The sequence below is a fragment of the Cynara cardunculus genome (assembly GCF_001531365.2).
Source record: "Cynara cardunculus var. scolymus isolate 2C chromosome LG 5, CcrdV1, whole genome shotgun sequence".
NCBI classification, from domain to species: domain Eukaryota; kingdom Viridiplantae; phylum Streptophyta; class Magnoliopsida; order Asterales; family Asteraceae; genus Cynara; species Cynara cardunculus.
Window position 1 is genome coordinate 23,397,936 of NC_037532.1, and position 18,853 is coordinate 23,416,788.

General features: G+C 36.4%; 1 protein-coding gene and 1 non-coding gene across 3 annotated transcripts in view; both read right to left on the reverse strand.

The window, feature by feature from the left end:
* Positions 1-17,397, reverse strand: part of LOC112512519 — a 23,519-nt gene extending 6,122 nt beyond the window's left edge. The window contains exons 1-12 of one of the 2 annotated variants that reach the window (XM_025118520.1): positions 17,211-17,397; positions 15,729-15,794; positions 15,596-15,644; positions 14,908-15,047; positions 12,048-12,149; positions 11,654-11,728; positions 11,490-11,563; positions 11,317-11,398; positions 10,242-10,334; positions 9,162-9,226; positions 8,782-8,794; positions 8,608-8,688 (exon numbers count right to left, since the gene is read on the reverse strand). In XM_025118520.1, coding sequence (XP_024974288.1) covers positions 8,608-8,688; positions 8,782-8,794; positions 9,162-9,226; positions 10,242-10,334; positions 11,317-11,398; positions 11,490-11,563; positions 11,654-11,728; positions 12,048-12,149; positions 14,908-15,047; positions 15,596-15,644; positions 15,729-15,794; positions 17,211-17,342 — 972 coding nt within the window. In that variant the 5' untranslated portion in view covers positions 17,343-17,397. The remainder of the gene's footprint in view (positions 1-8,607; positions 8,689-8,781; positions 8,795-9,161; positions 9,227-10,241; positions 10,335-11,316; positions 11,399-11,489; positions 11,564-11,653; positions 11,729-12,047; positions 12,150-14,907; positions 15,048-15,595; positions 15,645-15,728; positions 15,795-17,210) is intronic. The other variant, XM_025118521.1, reaches the window with a different exon arrangement.
* A 768-nt stretch (positions 17,398-18,165) lies between these two features.
* On the reverse strand, positions 18,166-18,272 carry LOC112513928. The gene has a single exon (XR_003069386.1). It is a non-coding gene; the product is annotated as a small nucleolar RNA R71 (small nucleolar RNA).
* Positions 18,273-18,853: the final 581 nt, after the last annotated feature.

Sequence of the window (18,853 nt, forward strand, 5' to 3'; positions counted from 1 at the left end):
TCAATGAAATAATTTATTTTTGGTTTAATAATATAACATTTTATAAAGATAATAATTAAGTATTCTGTTAGAACTCAATGCTTATCCTAATTATATTTTAGATTTTTTATATTTAAAATGAGATGTTTATCTTGTATTTGATTATGTTTATCTGCAGTTAGTTACACGAATTCAGATGTGGAGCTTTAATAAGTTGTACTTACGCACAATCTACTTGTAATCTTGAATTTTWAGTAATATGCATCAATAAACAGTACTTCATGTATAAAAAATGGTTTTTAAGAGTTTTTATCAAATGTTTTATAATATAGTATAGATATATAGTTTTTAAACAAATGGTTTTATACTATGATTATGCCCATATCAAGGTTCGAGGTGGATATATATAGGGCGATTCAGGCGAAAACTCCCAAAAAAATGAGAAACGCCCTAATCACCATTAATCTATACTATCTTATAAACCAGATTCATCAAAAGTCTTAAAAACAATTTTTAATGCACAAAATACTACACATTTATGCATAAAGTCTAAAAAGTCTTAAAAACAACTCATAATGCATTAAGTACTACTACTTTATGCATTCAATCTTAAAATCTCTTAATCTACAATTAAAATAACATAGAGTGCAAGTTACCAATGCACATTATTACCTTTTCTTTTCATGTTCCCAATATACTTTTGACACCTTTCACTCATGCCTTCACCCTTTCATACCTCTATGTCTTCTCCTCATCTCTTAATGTGAGATTCAAACTGATATTCATCATGAGTTATTTCATTTCTCATTCAATTGCTCTAGAACTTTCGGTCTCGCTTTCGATCTCTTGATTCTTTGTTGTCGGTGTAAATGAACATATTTGTGGAGTCGTTTAAATATGTTGGATTTTAAATATTGGATTTTAATCATACAATTTTTTTCATCGATAGAATGTAATTAGAACCATAACTCTTATTTATTCAAATTATATTAATATGTAAAGACCAAGTGTAACTTATGTCATCGTTAAATCTTCTCTAATAAAACCAGTGAAACTTCAAAATCGTTAAATTCACGGCTCCCACCGCATTGCGCGGGTACACGACTAGCATGTATTGTATGCACAGGTGTATAGAAGTCATTGAAGATGTTTTCTGGACTCTATGCATGTGTGCATGTTATGCACATGTGCATACCAGACAAATTACTTGTATCCACGTGCGCACGAGACAAATGAATGGTTACTAGAGTGTTCCTCAATTTTTCATTTTTTTTGCAGTTTTCCACTGAACCTGACCCTATATATATACTAAATATATACAAATAGTACAATACAATATTTATACAAAATATATATACACTCGATAGTATGCTTAACTCAAAGAAATGTGTTTAGTGTACGAACAAAGAAAATATATACTATATACATACACACATGCATATAAATAAGAGCACGTTCCATTAGGTACCTAAAATTGATTAGGAACTCGGGAAATGACACGTGACATATTCATTAGGAATATAGTCGTGTTATTCGTCATAAATGTGTGATTCATGATGAATAACACTTTCATATTTATCATGAATGTGTTATTCATGATGAACATTCATCCTGAAGAGGGACACGGGGCACGCTGTGGGTGGTTCCCAGGTTCCTAACGGAACTTTCCTCTATATGGTGTGTGTGTGTATATACAAAGTATGGCGAAGGATCGTGTGAGAAGGGAAGTTATGATGAGAAGCGTAAAAAGAGATCTGAACCCATAAATTGCACTTTAGAAGGGAATTGATCTGGTGCATCTCGGTGCACCTCATTAGTGTTGACATTCAATTAGGATTGATCCAAGGGTGGAGATCTCTTCTTATACTTCTCACCATAACTTCCCTTCTCACCGGAACCCAACCCTATAAAGTATACTAACAATACCAGCTTTGCCCACGCCTATAACAACCAAGGCCTATGACATAGTGAACCTTTTAGTGGCATCGCCTCAGATGCTTCTTTTGGACGCCTCAACTTGAGGCGCATGCGCCTCCCACGCTTTTTAAAATCATGATCCCTATACGCACACACACAAGGACGATCATATGAAAAGCCAGTCAACTTACGGGATGGCTTAAATCACGTGATTCTAGAGCAAAATCACAAGTGATACAACACGTCCAGAAGGACACGCATAGGACTAGTCAACGCAACCAAGGTTGCACGTGCAAAGGCTAGTTAAGGCGGCGTGTGTATATCGCATGTGATTTTAGTTTACCACCTTCTCATTTGAACCTACCCCTTGTGGCCACGGAGGTTCAAATGCGGTGACTCCGGGATATCTGCAAAGCAGGTGGTCGCCTTGGGATTAGTCGGCTCGCATAGCGGGTTGGATATCCAAGTTTATAAAAAAAAAAAAGAGTAATTTTAGTCATATCTTATAAAAATTGTATGTGAACTACTTTGGTTGCTAGAGGATTTAGAGGTTAAGTGGGATGGCCCTATGAGACTTGGAAATGATATTAGGATATTGATTAGGTCTAGAATAAGGGGTATTGGGATCGATCAGGTCTGGGTTAGGAGTTCCCTTATTGTGTAATTATTTTTAAAGGGTCTCCTAGTTGTAGTATGTTTCTTAGTTTCCTTTTTTCTTAGGTGGAGCTTAGTTATTAATACAGTTCCTTGTATTCTGTTTTTCATATGAATGAAATATACGAAAGCTTTCACGTATTGTAATTCTCTCAAAGCTTTTATGGTATCAGAGCTCTAGAAGGCTTTGATCTTTTTCTCGATTTTTTTTCTTAAAAACCTCCGGCGTGAACAGTAACTCTGACGTGAAAAGTAACTCCGTCAGAATAATACTTTTTCGCCAACAGTGTTTCTGTCGTAAACAATGTTATCGTCGTGAACAATGACTCCGACGTGAACAGTGTTTTTGTCGTGAACAGTACTCTCAATATAGATCAAAGCTATATGGGATGCAGTTATCCGACTTGGAAGACTCAGAAGCGTTCGACCACATGATGGGAGACCGTAAGTTGTTTTGTTCTTATACCGCTTTTTCCACTTCATGGATGGTCCAAATCGCCAACGGTACCCTTTCTCCAATACTAGGAATCGGATCCACTATCCTCAGCCCGGAATTACGATTAGATAGTGTTCTTCACACACCACTTTGTGTGCAAACCTATTATCTGTTAACAAACTTACAACCGCAAACCAACACAAAGTCATATTTGACGCATCTGTTTGTTTGTTTCAGGACTCAATGTCGGGCCGGATGAGTGGACGTGTTAAGGATCCAAATACATATTGCCAAGTAGATAGTGGACAGACAACAAAAAGTTCTACTTAATCCCTGCTTTGGTCACCCTGGTTTTCTATACCTTAGGCATTTATTTCCTAGTTCATTTACACCCTCGGATAAATCACTGTGAAGTTGTCAACTAGCAAAACACACAAGAATTTCATATACCCCTTCACCGTATTCCGCGTCAAAACCTTTTGCTCTCGTTTATAATGATATTTGGGGTCCTTCTCGTGTAACATCTTTAACTAATAAAAGGTGGTTTGTTACTTTCATAGATGATCATTCCCGTATGAGTTGGGTTTTACCTTTAAAAGATAAATCCGAAACTTGTGTTGTGTTTGAAACCTTTTATGAAATGATTAAAACCCAATTTGGAGCACGTATTCAGGTACTACGATCCGATAATGGCACAAAATATTTCAACTCTGCTCTAAATACATTCCCCCAAACTCATGGCATTATTCATCAAAGTTCATGTGTGAATGCCGCTCAGCAAAATGGTGTATCTTAACGCAAAAATAGACATCTCTTAGAAGTTTCTAGGGATCTAGTGTTTCAGTCAAACACTCCACACCGATATTGGGGGGATGCAATCCTAACCTCATGTTTTTTTATCAATAGAATGCCATCCAGAGTTCTCAGATATGAAACACCCCTAACCATGCTTCAAAGGTGTTTTCCAACAAGCCGATTCTTTACTGAACTCGATTTTAGTGTTATTGGTCGCACGACATTTATCCATAATCACTCACCAAACCAATGTAAACTTGACCCAAAATCCCTTAAGTGTGTGTTTGTCGGATATTCTTCTACCCAAAAAGGCTATCGATGCTATTCACCAACCAAGCGTCGCTATTTTATCCCAAAAGATGTTTCCTTTATAGAAGATCAACCCTACTTCACCATAAAATCGGTTCAGGGTCCGGACAGTGTTAACCAGATTGTTGTGGAAAATCAACAAAGTTGGGAACCTATCATCCCAACATCCCTGCCCATCGACCCACCATCACCAAACATCCAAATACCGAACCCAGAAAATCCCGAAAATCCAGAAAACCTAGAGTCAGCACAGCCTTCTGATCAGAATACTACCAAACCGGAAACTACTTTTGAATAATTCGAGCAGGTCTACTCTAGAAGAGAAAAGGTTGTTGAAGTAGAAAATACAGATCCCGAAAATCCTGCCATTCCAACTTACCCAAAATCAGGTACTTGTTCTAACCCTGAGAATGATAGTCTTAATGTTCCAATTGTTCTAATAAAAGGTTCCAGATCATGCACTAAACATCCCATTCATAATTTTGTTACATACTCTGACTTGCCCAAAGAGATGCAGTGTTTTCTTAGTAATTCACATTTTGAAGAACCAAAGAATATCAACGAAGCACTTAGCATAACTGAGTGGTCTCAAGCTGTCCAGGAAGAGATGAAGCACTAGAGGCAAATGGAACTTGGGACATCGTTGATAAACCAGAAGGTAAATTGGTGGTTGGATATAGGTGGGTATTCACAACCAAGTACAATGCCAATGGCTCGATCGAACGGCATAAGGCCGGTTAGCAAAGGGCTACACTCAATCCTTCGGAATCAACTATCAGTCCAGTTGCAAAGATCAATACAATCCGGGTACTATTATCACTTGTTGCTAATAAAGATTGGCCTCTGCTTCAGTTGGGCGTGAAAAACACCTTTCTGAATGGGGATCTTGAAGAAGAAGTATACATGAGCTTACCAGCCGGAATCGATGAGCAGAGTAAAGAAGGAAAGGTGTGTCGACTCAAAAAGTCCCTATACGGCCTGAAGCAGTCCCCGAGAGCATGGTTCGATAGGTTCACCAAAGCTATTGTCCAGCAAGGCTATACTCAAACTGAAGCTGATCATATTTCATCATCGACAAGGTGATAAGGTAACCATATTCATTGTCTATGTTGATGACATTAAATAACAGGGAACAACAAGGATGAGATCGATCTTATAAAGCAATGTCTGGCCAAATAATTTGAAATGGAGGATCTTGATCAGTTGCATTACTTCTTGGGTATGGAGATCGCAGAAACTCCACAGGTATATTTGTAACTCAAAGAAAATATATATTGGATCTACTAAGAGAAACTGGGATGTTGGGAAGCAAACCGGCTGAGACTTCTATGAATGCTAACGAACAACTGGGAGATTGCAGTGATGAACAACCAGTTGATAAAAAATTAATCTACTTATCTTACACCCAACCAGATATTGCTTTCCCGGTCAGCTGTGTAAGCCAATTTATGCACTCACCTACTACAACACATATGCGGGCAATGTATAGGATCCTACGGTATCTAAAGGGACCCCAGGTAAAAGACTGTTCTTCAGGAAAAATGAAGGGAACAATACAGTTGATGTTTTCACGGATGCTTTTTGGAACAGATAGTAGATCCACCTCAGGCTACTGTAGCTTTGTAATGGGAACTTTAGTCACTTGGAGGAGCAAAAAACAGCCTCTAGTGGCTAAGAGTACTGCAGAAGCTGAACTTAGATCGTTATCTCGAGAAGTAGATGAGGCATTATGGTTGGAGCTATTTCTTGAAAAACTGGGTAGCTGGCCTAGCTTTATGCCTGACTCTATGGCTTACTTGCTTCCCTTTCCCCTGTGTATCCAATTCAAAAGAACTATCAGTATGTTTTTCGAAAACAAGTCCGCCATAGGAATGTGTCTAAATCTTGTTCATCATGACCTCGTACAAAGCACGTAAGGATAGATAGACATTATATCAAAGAGAAGATTGGTGCAAAGGTCATTTCAGTAGAATACATTTCTACTTCTCAACAAACAGCGGACATTCTCACAAAAACCTTATTCAGACCAGACTTTGAGAAGTTTGTTCACAAGCATGGACTGTCCAATCTGTACCATCCAGCTTGAGGGGGAGTGTAAACGATATTAGGATATTGATTAGGTCTAGAATAAGGGTATTGGGATCGATCAGGTCTGGATTAGGAGTTTCTATATTATGTAGATATTTTTAAAGGGTCTCCTAGTTGTAGTCTGTTTCTTAGTTTCCTTTTTAATTAGGTGGTAGCTTGGTTATTAATGGGGTTCCCTGTATTCTGTTTTTCATATGAGTGAAATATATGAAAGCTTTCACCTACTATAATAATCTCATAGCTTTTAAAACTCTATTGGATAACAATGATGCAATGAACATAGCACAACCCAATGCAACATGATTGAACGAAGCACATTGAGATTGATGGACGCTTCATTGAAGAAAAGTTGGACAATTACCTTTCATCTATACACAACGCCAACTTGTTCGCATACTTACCAAAGGGTTAAGTAATAGACTATTTGAGAATTTTGTATCTAAGTTGGGAATGGTGACCTATTCACCAGCTTGTGGGGAGTGTGGAAAAGTGTGTTAGAGCGTATCCTCACATAAATAGTGGATAAAAAAAGAGTAGAAATATTGTACATAACTAGGGAGGTTTTCCCTGAATAAATAAGACAAATACTATCTCTCCTAATTTTTATTTTCCACAATATACACGGGCCTTCGAGGGTTCATTTCCTTCGTCCTCTTCTTTCACTATGTTATGGTTAAATTACAAAAAGAGTCATTGTCAGCTTTCCAAGATCATAGTCCTTGAATAAAAGAGTTACCCTATATGTTGATCTTTGAGCCTTTTTTCGTTATACAAAGTTAATTGTACAAGTCATGCGAACACCAATTACAGATTTAAAAACTAAAAAAAGGCCTACGAACACAAATCTGTCATTTCTTTTTTGTCTTTCAATATCTATTTTGCCAAATTATCTTATCCTCTAGTTGTTCTCACAGAGAACAATCACATTTTAAGAATAATACAACTTATGTACTTCACTTGCAAAGAGCAAAACCATGTTGCAAGGGGATAGGTACATGATACCTAGATTTTAAAATTTACAAAGTTGAGGATATAGGGTGCATTTATGAACGTGTATAATATATATAGGGAAGATCGTGCGAGAACCCGATCAACTTACAAGAAGTGGGAGAAGGGCCAAATCACATGTGATTCTAGAGCAAAATCACATGTGATATAACATGTGATTCTCGGACGTGTAGTATGACGTGTCATTTTACTATAGAATCACATACGATTTGGCCCTTTTCCCACTTCTAGTAAGATGATCGGATTCTCTCATGATCCTCTCTGTATATATATTATAGGTTCACAAATGCACCCCATATCCTCAAGTTTTTAGAATTTTAGAATCCCCATATCCAGGTATCATGTACATGTCCCCATGCAACATAGGTTGTTTACCTTGCATGTAAAGTACTTAAGTTGTGTTATTCTTAAAATCTGATTGTTCTCTATAAGAACAACTACAGAATGAGATAATTTAGCAAAATAAATTAAACAGACATTTAAACACAAAAAAAGCGACAGATTAATTTCTAATTGGTGGTCACATGACTTGTACAATTGACTTTTTATAACGGAAGAAGGCACAAGGATCAACATCTACTAATTCTTTTATTCAAGGACTCCTTTGTAATGAACAAAGTATGATTTCATTGACTCTGTCTATATCCCATGTTTGTTAATATTTTAGTAAATCTCTCAAAACCATGCCCGTGTTGATTACTTGAGCCCGTACAAGGCCTTTCTTAATCTACATATTGTACCGGTGGTATATCAAAGTAGCCATTTTCATTTCAAAACCATTTTGGTATATATGGATTTGTGGCAAAACCCTTTCGGGAATTGATTGAAGAAAGTGATTGGTTTAGAATCTGAAATTGCCTTTTGTATTTCTGGCACTGAAGAGTGGAATCTGAGATGAATGAAGATTATAAGCGAAACCTATTTTGGAGACTCATTGAGGAAGATAAAGAGTAGGACTGCGAATCTTAAGATTTGATTTGATTATGGTTTTTGATTGATCTTATGTTTGAATTGGATGAAGGATTTAAATTTTGAGACTCGAATTTGTTCCGATTTTGGATCAAAGTTGTTCCATTTTTTAGTTGTTTAGTTAAGATCAAGGACGAGGATGAGAAAAAAGATGAGGTAAAATGACATTTTTGCCCCTTCAGAACGGTCATGTGTTAAGTTTGGTGTTATTTGTGCATGGGAAATAGTGTTAGTGACTTAAACATGTGAGTTAATTTCTTGTGTGGCAAATTTGATACAAATAATAGTTTGGTGGCAAACATTGTACTTCTATTATGATACAAATCCTACCAGGCACTTAAAGAATTATCATCAGAATCCAATAGCAGGCATGAAAATATTACTGGGAAGAATTTAATGGTGTTGAAGAGTAGCCAAGAAAGAATTCATACAATATCAAATAGGCAACTTACAAGCAAAGCCGGTGCTGAGGAAGCTCCATATATTCTGACAAACATGCGCAGGATATTAAAATTGTTCTCCAACACATCATCCTACATTAAAGAACATTTACCTTTACAAATGGTAACGGTAATTGGAACGAAATTTTGGTTAAGAATGAGAACCGATGATATAGCTGGACTGACCTCATAGTCAAACCTACAGCAGGCATTGAATCACTTAACATGATTGAAGACTCTTACATTTTCCTCATGTACAGTAAACATGTTTCAGAGTTAATCAAAAGAAAAACCACAATATGATGACAAGTAGGCACTAGAACCCAACAAGATTCATAGTCAAAAGGTACATTCGTCTTGCGAACATTTCTTTTTCTTTCATTGAATTTGGGAGGTGTGAGTTGGAAAATATTCAATTTTTCCTTTCTGAGTCATACAATAAGAAATCATTAATCTGATCATGCTAAATGTAATATGTTAGGTATTTCTTCCTGTGGAATTATTTAACCAATATTCCCAAGTTAATATGAAAAGTAGCAACACTTTAGATAAGGGATAATACTAACAAGTCGTCGGATACTTCCACAAGGAACTCTGATACTGATAGGAATTCCATATGTACTTCATTAATCTTCACGTCGTTTCAAAGGAAACAAAAAAAGACAAATTAGAAATTGTGATTCATGTCAAATTAACAAACGAAGAGTCGGGGTGTTGTTTAGTTGGTTAAATCGGTTTTCGGTTTATTCGGTTCGGGTTAATCGTTTTTTCAACTTTTTCCTAACTAATCAATAACCAAACCAAATAAGGTTCGGTTTAATCGGTTTCAGGTTATTCGGTTCGGTAACAGGGTTAACCGAGTAAGTTTATATTCTTTTTCATTGGACATTTACGCCAACTTTTCCAAATGCAAGGGTTGTTGCTTCGAATATATATAATTGTATAGTTGACAATTTAACTAGCATACAAAAACATTATCTAAGAAAAGATTCTCTTTAGACCACATCATCGTATATCAAATAAAAAACATTAAGTAAAAAATATTATCTAGTAAAAAAAGTATATAGTATCAAGCAAAAAATATATAAAATAACAATAGTGTAATGTGTTATTCGTTTTATTTGTATAGAAATAAAATATATAAAATAAAAAGATAATGTGTTATTCCGATTAATGGAATTAGTAAAAAATTAACCGAAAACAAAACTGAATAAGGAATCCTATTCTATTTCCTGAACCGTATAACCCGAAAACCGAATAACCCAAATATCATTTGGTTCGGGTGGGTTATTCGGTTTTCTTCTACACCCTTACCAAAGAGCCTCGGTTATGTTCAAGTATAAAATAAGTTAATGATGTTGCTATATGAATAATATACCATTATGCACAAGCAAAATACTTTGTTTCTCTAGAAAGGAATTCCATAAAGTTAAATAAAAAACCTGAAACAAAAGCTGATATATGCAACCATCTTTTTGAATTATATTACCAATAGCAAATTCTTTGGCTTCATGAGTTAAAAGGCAACACAGATGAACATGGAGTACAATACATGATTTGTCATGGAACTTACATATATTTTAAATTTTTTTATCAAAGAAAACAATCCAGAATAATGTAACAAAGAAAGCTACCAATTCATTTACCTCTTTGCCATTCAAATGGTATAAGAGTAGATTCAGAACCCGATAGTCGAAGGACTTCAGATGTATTGCTTTCATAACGTCTTCTACTTGAATCTGTATCACAATTTTTTGTTGAGAAAGATAGTAAGTAACAATTCCCCTTCAGATGCTAATGAAGATGGTTCCTGGTTCTTTAGAACTACTACATGTGCTAATAAAAAGTTGACTTTTCAAGTGATATATCCTAATAAATGTTTTCGCAATGATTGGATTGCTATGTACCCTCTCATCTGCCTTTCTACATATTCCCATTTTATCAATGATTACAAACTGAAAATCAGATGCATATCTGTGAGATAAACTCAATGGATTGATTCTTAACTTGCTCAAGATTCTCTTATCGCTACATATGTAATACCACATATAGATTTCCATTTACTATTACAACTCAATAACTACCCACAAAGAGACGACCACAGCATAGATTCATACTATCAAGAAGGTACACTCCAAGGGACCAAATGTACCATGTGTCACAAGTGACTAGGAGATGATTCGCTGAGGACCAGTGTGCCATACATCTTGGCCAAATCAGGCCAACTTAAACAGGTTTTACATGAATAATTGGATACAATCATCTATCACAACCACAAGGAACATACTTGGTAGGGAGTTCCTTAGGATGTCTCCTTGCTATTAGCCTTACTACGTTTATGAGAAAGGTTAGAATGGGTTGGCGGCCATGGGCTTGTTTGTTTGTTATCCCCTCGCTTTGAAAAAAATCCTGGAAGGGTGTCTCTTTGGGAAGACATAGGAAAGTGTAAGCTTCAGCATGAATTTAGGAGGGATATCTGTGTTGACCCCTGTTTAGGTGCCTTCTAAGGGCAGAGGAGGACTATCCCCACATTTACTCACGGGAAGGATATTAAAATGAAGAAGCAGGCCCTGCATCAGGAGTGCTGCTGTGATCCTTTGACATATATTACATAAGCATCACAATCAGTCACATGGACAATCATGTGCCAGATGGTATAGTGTAACTAGCAATACATTACTTGCTACTTTCAGAAAACACCATCAACATTAACTCTTGTACCTCTTGTTTGTTTGTTAATGCCCAACAGAGATTTCTCTCTAGAGCCCAGTATTCTTCCCCACACTTCAACTCATCTCTTATCCTGAAATTGATATAGGCAATTTAGACAGCAACTAGAGCGCATGCTATGACACCTTCCAAGGAAATGGAAAATATAGAAAAGAGGTTTTAACCTATCTGTAAACATCCCATAGTGTTCTAGATGAACAGCAAGTGGTTTGAACGTAACCCAACTGCTATTAGCCACCTGTACATTACTACAGCCGATCAACTAACTGAACTAGAGGCTCATGCCTCATAGATTTTGCTCCATGTTCTCTCAGAATTCAGGTGTTACCCGGTCAGGCCTCCTGTCGAGATCTGGGATTGCACCAAATGGATATTGTAGTAGTTTCTCATTTATGGTGTCCAACTGCACGATATCATAAGGCACTCATTGAACATTAAAGTATTCCGAGATGCAGTGCTAAAGACAATTAACAATTTTGTTTAAGCAATATTGTCCATTTTATATTTACTGTGTCATTAAACCATTTGGGAGAGATAGTAGTAGCAAGTTTTGAAGATTGGGGAGGCTAGACTCATTAATATTGTAGAATGGAATCTGACAATGTGTGAAATGCATGCACATTAAGGTGGAATCTGTGAGGAAATGGAGATCCCAGGACTACTTATCGGGTCCTCATGTTATCCTTGACCAAAATTTACTTCATTCTTTTAGGATACAATACCTGATAAATGTAGCTCTCAGTGAAGGAAAGCAGCGGTAGGAATTTGAATATTGAGTCTGCACTGTTAGCATCCATTTCATGAAACATAAAGTAAGATCTGCACTGTTTATTCACATGCCAATAAGACAAATTAGACATCAGATAAAGCTTGGAGCATAACACTGTAACAAAGAAAATTTAGTGACAGTTGATTTCAGAACTACTCATTTAAGGCCCATATACTTTGAAGCCATGAAGAAAAAATGGCATGCGAGAAGAAAAGGAATTGATACAAGCATCCAGTGGGCCAATGCTATACATCTCTCATGATGCAAAGGCATGCTACCAATTACAGATTCCCTAGGAAGGTGGTTTCTGCCCTCATTAATGATATTTAAGTTTTTGGCTCTAATACTTGCATGGTATCAGAGCTCAATTGAGCCACAAACCACCATTCTCAAAATCTCAAAACAGGAAAAGGAGAAAGAGATGAGCTGACATCTCCTTGCTCAAAAGATATCCACTACCTTCACCTGAACCACCAGCTACTCATCAGTGCCATCACCTTGTTGCACCATCGTAAGGAACCAAACACCCACCACCTTGCCACTCCCACCAACTCTCCTAGCGAAACCTTATGCAACCAATCATCTGTGCCTCTTCTCGAATGCCAATCGCCTATGTACCTTCCGAGAATAAATTCTACCTGCTAAACCTAGCAGAACCCTCTCTACCAAACCCAAGCCCTGTTATGGAAGAAATTTTAGCCAAACCCTCTATCAGACGGTTACTAGCCACCTGTCACAACTCCACCCTCTGAAACATGACTGACACCCTAAAACCACAGGATACTTGTGACTGATTTTGCAACTGAGAGTGTCTAAACCTTCATGGATGATAGATGCCAGTTTGATTCTTTGCATGTTTGATGCTCTAGTTACACAATATAATGGTTGATTTGTATTGTTTCTGAACAAAAACCAGCATCCATTGCTTGCCGTTCTTTTTTATAACCCTATTCTACTGGTGAACATGTACATGGCTGTGAGATTATTTTTCTGCCAATTTATTTTCCTTTTTCACTTACCAAGGAAGACTAGAGTGATGATACCATAGCAGGACCATACTAAGGATATACCATACAAAGGACCTCCATCCTAGTTTCCTCCTCATTCTAAGGGGTCCACCCCCTCGCCCTCCACAACTGCTTCTACTGGGTCTTTCAGTGAGATGTCTAGGATCGGTATCAGGTGTCTTCCAATCTTAAGGCTGATTCAGCATTATCAGGTATATCCACTGTTTTTCTGTGTTCTCAGGCAGCAAGTGAGCCTTGGATTTTTCTTCATTAGGCTCGGTCATCTTGGATGATTGATTATAGAGGTTCTAAATTGTAATTTGGGAGTAGCCAGTAGGAACTGGTTATCCAACATTGCACAACCCTCTTCCCATTCAGGTGTCTCCAACTTGAGATATGTTGATGGTTATCTATGTCCCAGGAAAGGAGCTGGTTCCTCCCACATCACAAATCGCCTACCTTTAACTTCTATTTTTCGACGGGACAGCCTTTCTTGACGGTCTTGCTTCTTTTAGCCAAACTACGTGTAATTTAAATTGTTCTCTAAACCTTCTTTCCCACCTACCCTGTTTCTCAGAACTCAGGGACAAACCGATTAATTGACACCAAATATGACTATCTTGGACTATATGGATGGGGCATGTACCAAACACCTTTGGCATATCTATGTGATACACACATCAAAGATACTCATTGTCAAATGGATCATCCTTCATTGACTGCCTAAAAGAATTAGAGTCGGATATTTTCTTCTATTTCAGATTTCAATTAAGAATCGTGTTAGTTAGCAAAACAAACTCATGTTCTCTCTGTCCTAGAGGTGATAGTCGAGTCACGTTTTTATTACATTTAGTTGATTATGAGGCTTGAAGACTTTAGCTGATTCACTCCATTTATGGTTTTCAATATAATACAACTTCCGTAGATGATTTTTCAAGAACCACTTGGGTTTATTTATTAAAATATAGAAGTGTAATATATTTATTTGTGACTTCTGTATGTATGTCATAACTCATATTGAGATCTATCATAACTTTATGTACGGACAATGCAACAGAGTATTTCACTATCAATTCCAATAAATTTATTTCTGGATATCGAACATTGCATAACTTTATGTGTGCTTATAGGCTTCAGCAGCATGGCATCCCTAAGCAGAAGAACCGTCTTCTGCTTGATCTAGCTCACATATTATCAATTCATCGTAATGTTTCTCATTGATTTTAAGGAGACTCGACCAAGCATCAAGAGTTGCCGTAATAATTGCAACCCTTTCTAAAATGGAAACAAAAAAAGGAGAAAACAGCACTTAAGCTTACACTAGGAATCTTTTTTCATCACCATGAAAAGGTCAGGACCAAGCTGACTGCAACTCTCAGCATAAGTTACAATTGGGCCAAAGTTTACATTCATTGAATAAAGAGTTACCATTAAGGACAAGTACTATTCGCTGTTGGAGTTACTATCACTGTTGGAGAACACTGTTTATGCCGGAGGTCACAGTTCATGGAAGATGTCATCTTCACTGAGAAATATAGAAGTGAAATGAGCTTCTATTATTTAAGCAATAGAACTTAATGCTCAACATGCTACTCACTGTTGATGGTAACTGCGGTCATAACTTTAACACAATCGGTATCAGATACCAAGTCTACATAACCAGAGGTCATCATCAACTGGTGCAAGCAGATCCTACTCAAGTACTCAACCATTTAATAACTATGACAAAATAGTAATCCTTAAAAGGTTAGCATGAAAATGTGACCAGAATGGTAGGTAGCAAGTAGGTGACGAGTTATTTCTTACAAAATCCTCTAAAGTAGAATTTGCCCGTTGCATTGAATCAAGTGTAATCATCGCCACATCTGCACAATTAGTGTGCAAAAATCCAAGATCCGTTTCATCCTCACAATGATGTGACAGAGGATCTTCAATATGAAAATTGCCTGCAAAGAACTTAATAGTTGAATGCAGGCACTATTGAATTACAAAGGTGGTTGAAAAACCATTTTCTCTATTAGACAAACTACCGGTTTATTATTTTGTTTATCTCAACAAACACTGCAACCAAGACTTCAAGTTCACATTGAATAGGGAAACCAAAAAGAATAAATTAGAAAATAGAAAGAAAAGATTACAAGTATGTAGAAATATTGTATATGTGGAGAGTGAAAGAAAGACTAATGATTCTATCATAATAAATATAAAATGACACTGCAAATGAAGAAAAAACTCAAGGACTGCCAGCATTTCCTTATTTCAGGAGTGCTTTTAAATACCCGTATATCTCTGTTTTTGCAATTATTTCGGAGGTTCCGTGAGAAACCATGGAAGGAGTGACATCAAATTCTCATGAACTAATAATATTTCCTTTACCAAGAAAAAAGAATTTTTATATTCAAAGATATTAACAATGAACATGGACATAGAGCAGCTTCTAAATAAAATAAGCAGTAGTTACTGAAGAATGCCACATAGTTTAGTTGCACTAGACCTTTGTCATAAAGCTGGCATAATGCTTCCTCAAGAAACGCAGAAGAAATCTGTAAATCAAATACCATAGATGTGTTTATTGCATCCTCTAGAAATTACAAATGGAAAGAACATCAGAATGTTATTATACCAACCTTTGGGAAACTCTCAGATATCAATTTACACTTTTGATTCATATCTAGCTCACCGCATGGTTGCATCTTCAACATCACATTTCAAACCAATAAAATATCAGAATTTCTTTTAAATTCTAAATATGAAAAGTAAAAGAACTAAAACATTGTGCCCCAAAAGGGAAAAAGACAACTCGCGCACCTAGTCTGAACGCCACAAATGCAAAACCTCTCACTCACACACATACACACACACTCTTGTGTTGAGAGAAAAAAGTTAACCCCCAACCCCAAAACAAGTCAACCCCTTAGCTAATAGAAACCTAATTGCACCAAGGATCCTTGTTTTACAAGGGCTAACGAGGGATCTTTTTAAGGAAGTTTTTGTTCTTAGTGTCACAAGGAAAGGCATACAAAAGATGATTGTTACAGGCTGACAGGATACTCAGTTGGATATCCATTGTATGGGAAATTTTCCTAACAAGATCACCAAAGAGAGGCCATATACTAGTAATAGCTCTCAAGGAGAGCTACAATCTAAGTCGACTACTAAGCCTATGAATTTGGTTCACACTACTCATGAGTTTACACCTCTGGATGACGAAGTAACTGATTATCCGCCGGCACATGCATCAAGGGCAGAAATATTATGTTGCCATGGCCAGAGTTGATCAGTTCCATAACCATTGAACCAAATTATAACGTTTTTTCTTTTTTAACGGTTATGCACTGCATCAAAATGGTTCTTGGACTTGGTTTGTCTTACAGTTCTCGTAATTCTCTAAATCTAAATACATATGTGACAGCCACCAGGCTTGTAATAACACAAGACGAAGCATATCTGGTTATTGCATGTTTCTTGACAAGTGTCTTTTTCCTAAGCAGTCAAAGAAACAAGGTATTTCTTGTTCATCTGCAAAGATTTAATATTGTTCTATTGTTGATGCGATCTGTGAACTAGATTGGTTGACTTCTTCTTAAGAACTCAGCTTTGTTGTCCCTTGTCCAGTTTGAGTTTATTCATACTGCTAATGTGCTATTGCACTTGCCTCTAACCTTGTTCATTATTATTCCAGGACCAAGCGCATAGAGTTTCACTTTCACCCTTGTTTTGCTCGTGACAGTATCAATCAAAGACATATCACGCCTACTTTGTTACACGCAGAGCTCTGTTGGTTTGTGTACTTATAAAGGCCATTCATTCCTCTTAACACATCCAAATTGGGAGTGTGCAAGTTAAACACACCTCCACCTTCGAAGTTGCAAGGGGATATAGAGCATTATAACACTGAAGATCACAACAGCTTTGTGGAACTTAGAAAACAAAAAGTATGAGGTTATCATCGAAATTGATTCATTTCTTAGAATTTTTGTAGCAATCAACAAGAGCATGATAAGCGAGTGTTTCGGGATGTTTCCTGTACCGAATTCATTGTAACTTGAAATTCTAATTACAGCTCGCAAATAACTGGTTGAAATCAAAAAGAAGGAAGAAAGAAGTACCATAAAGAGGATGAAATTGGCAAGAAAACGGTTTGAATCGCCATTGGTGTTGTTGGAAGAATCGATTGCGCCAACTGATTGCATCATCAACATTACATTTTGAACTTGTTCAAGCTCCTTTAATTGTTCCATCTGGTATGGTATTGTTTACTTCCTCCTCTCTGCAAGGGCTTTCACTGAAACTCTTATTATGGTTTAAAACCAAGATTTTATATCGAAAATAAGACAATTAATACAACTTTTTATCAAAAAGAAAAAACCGAAAATTATGAATTATTTTGTTAACAAAATGTATTTGAAGGGTTATCTTGACAATTTCGGTCATCAAAACGGATTATTAATAAATATTATTTATCCGGTAAATACTTACCAGGAAAAAGTATTTTCCATTACTTAATGGATAAAATTCTTGGTCATTGTTATGCTTTTATAAGGTAAGATTCTAGATCCTTTCAATACTCATTGAAATGTAAATGACAGTACGGTGAACATTTACTCGGTAAATGTTCGGTAAACAACCTAAGTTTTATGGAGTTCAACGTGAAATTTTAAAAAAATGTATGTATATAATGATAAGATGAAATTTTGAATTTTAATAAAATTTAACATCATAAGGGTATGTTTGGTACACTAGAGAGGATGGTAAGAAAACAAGGATCCATTGTTGTTGTTTTATGTATAAAACGCATTGCTCAATTGTTGTGTTTACATTGATTCGTGTTTCAATTAAACATATTAATAATCTCATAATAATGTATTTTTAAATCTTTCATGGAAATCATTGATGTTGATCCTGAGTGTGTCTAACGATGCCTTAAGACTTACTCTATTTCCATTTTCTTGACGAGACCGAGCAAAGTCATGGTTTAATTCTTTGCCACCAGGTTTTGTACCATCATAGAATACTACGACTAAAATGTTTTTACAAAAATATTTTCCACCCATTAGGAATGCTAAGTCCAGAAATGAAATTCGTTTACTTACACAATTAGACGATGAAGCAGTCTCTGATGCATGTGAGAGGTTTAAAGAGTTGTTGAGAAAATACTCTCGACATGACATTCCTTATTGTATTCAACTCGAGACATTCTACAATAGGTTAAATCTCATGGCTAAACAAATGTTCGATGCGACATCAAGAGGGGAGCCTTTACAGGTAGTACCTATATTGCGGGTATGAAATTCTTGAAAAGAGTTCAGCAAACAATTGAGACTATGATGATCTACATGTCCAACCACAAAAGAGGACCGCTGGAATTCATGATGTAGATGCATATACTACATTAACATCACAAGTCACTTCCATGGCCATAATGCTTAAAAATATAACTTTTGGCTAAGGAATGCAGCTAGTTGTCACTACACTAGTTCCAACAGTATTCATATTGCAATGTGTTTTTTGTGGAGGGGAACACTCCTATGAACATTGTCCTCATAATTCTGAATCAATAAACTATGTTCATAATAGATTGGGTTATGTTGGTCCCAAAAGGGTCTACAAGATAAGAAACAGTTTGTAGAAGGGGGGATGAATACAAACACAAAGTTTTCAAATTTAAAATATATATTGATAGAGAAGATCAATACAGATTTTACAAGATTGTTTGCGGAAAGAAAAGGTATAGGAAACCTATCTAAACAAC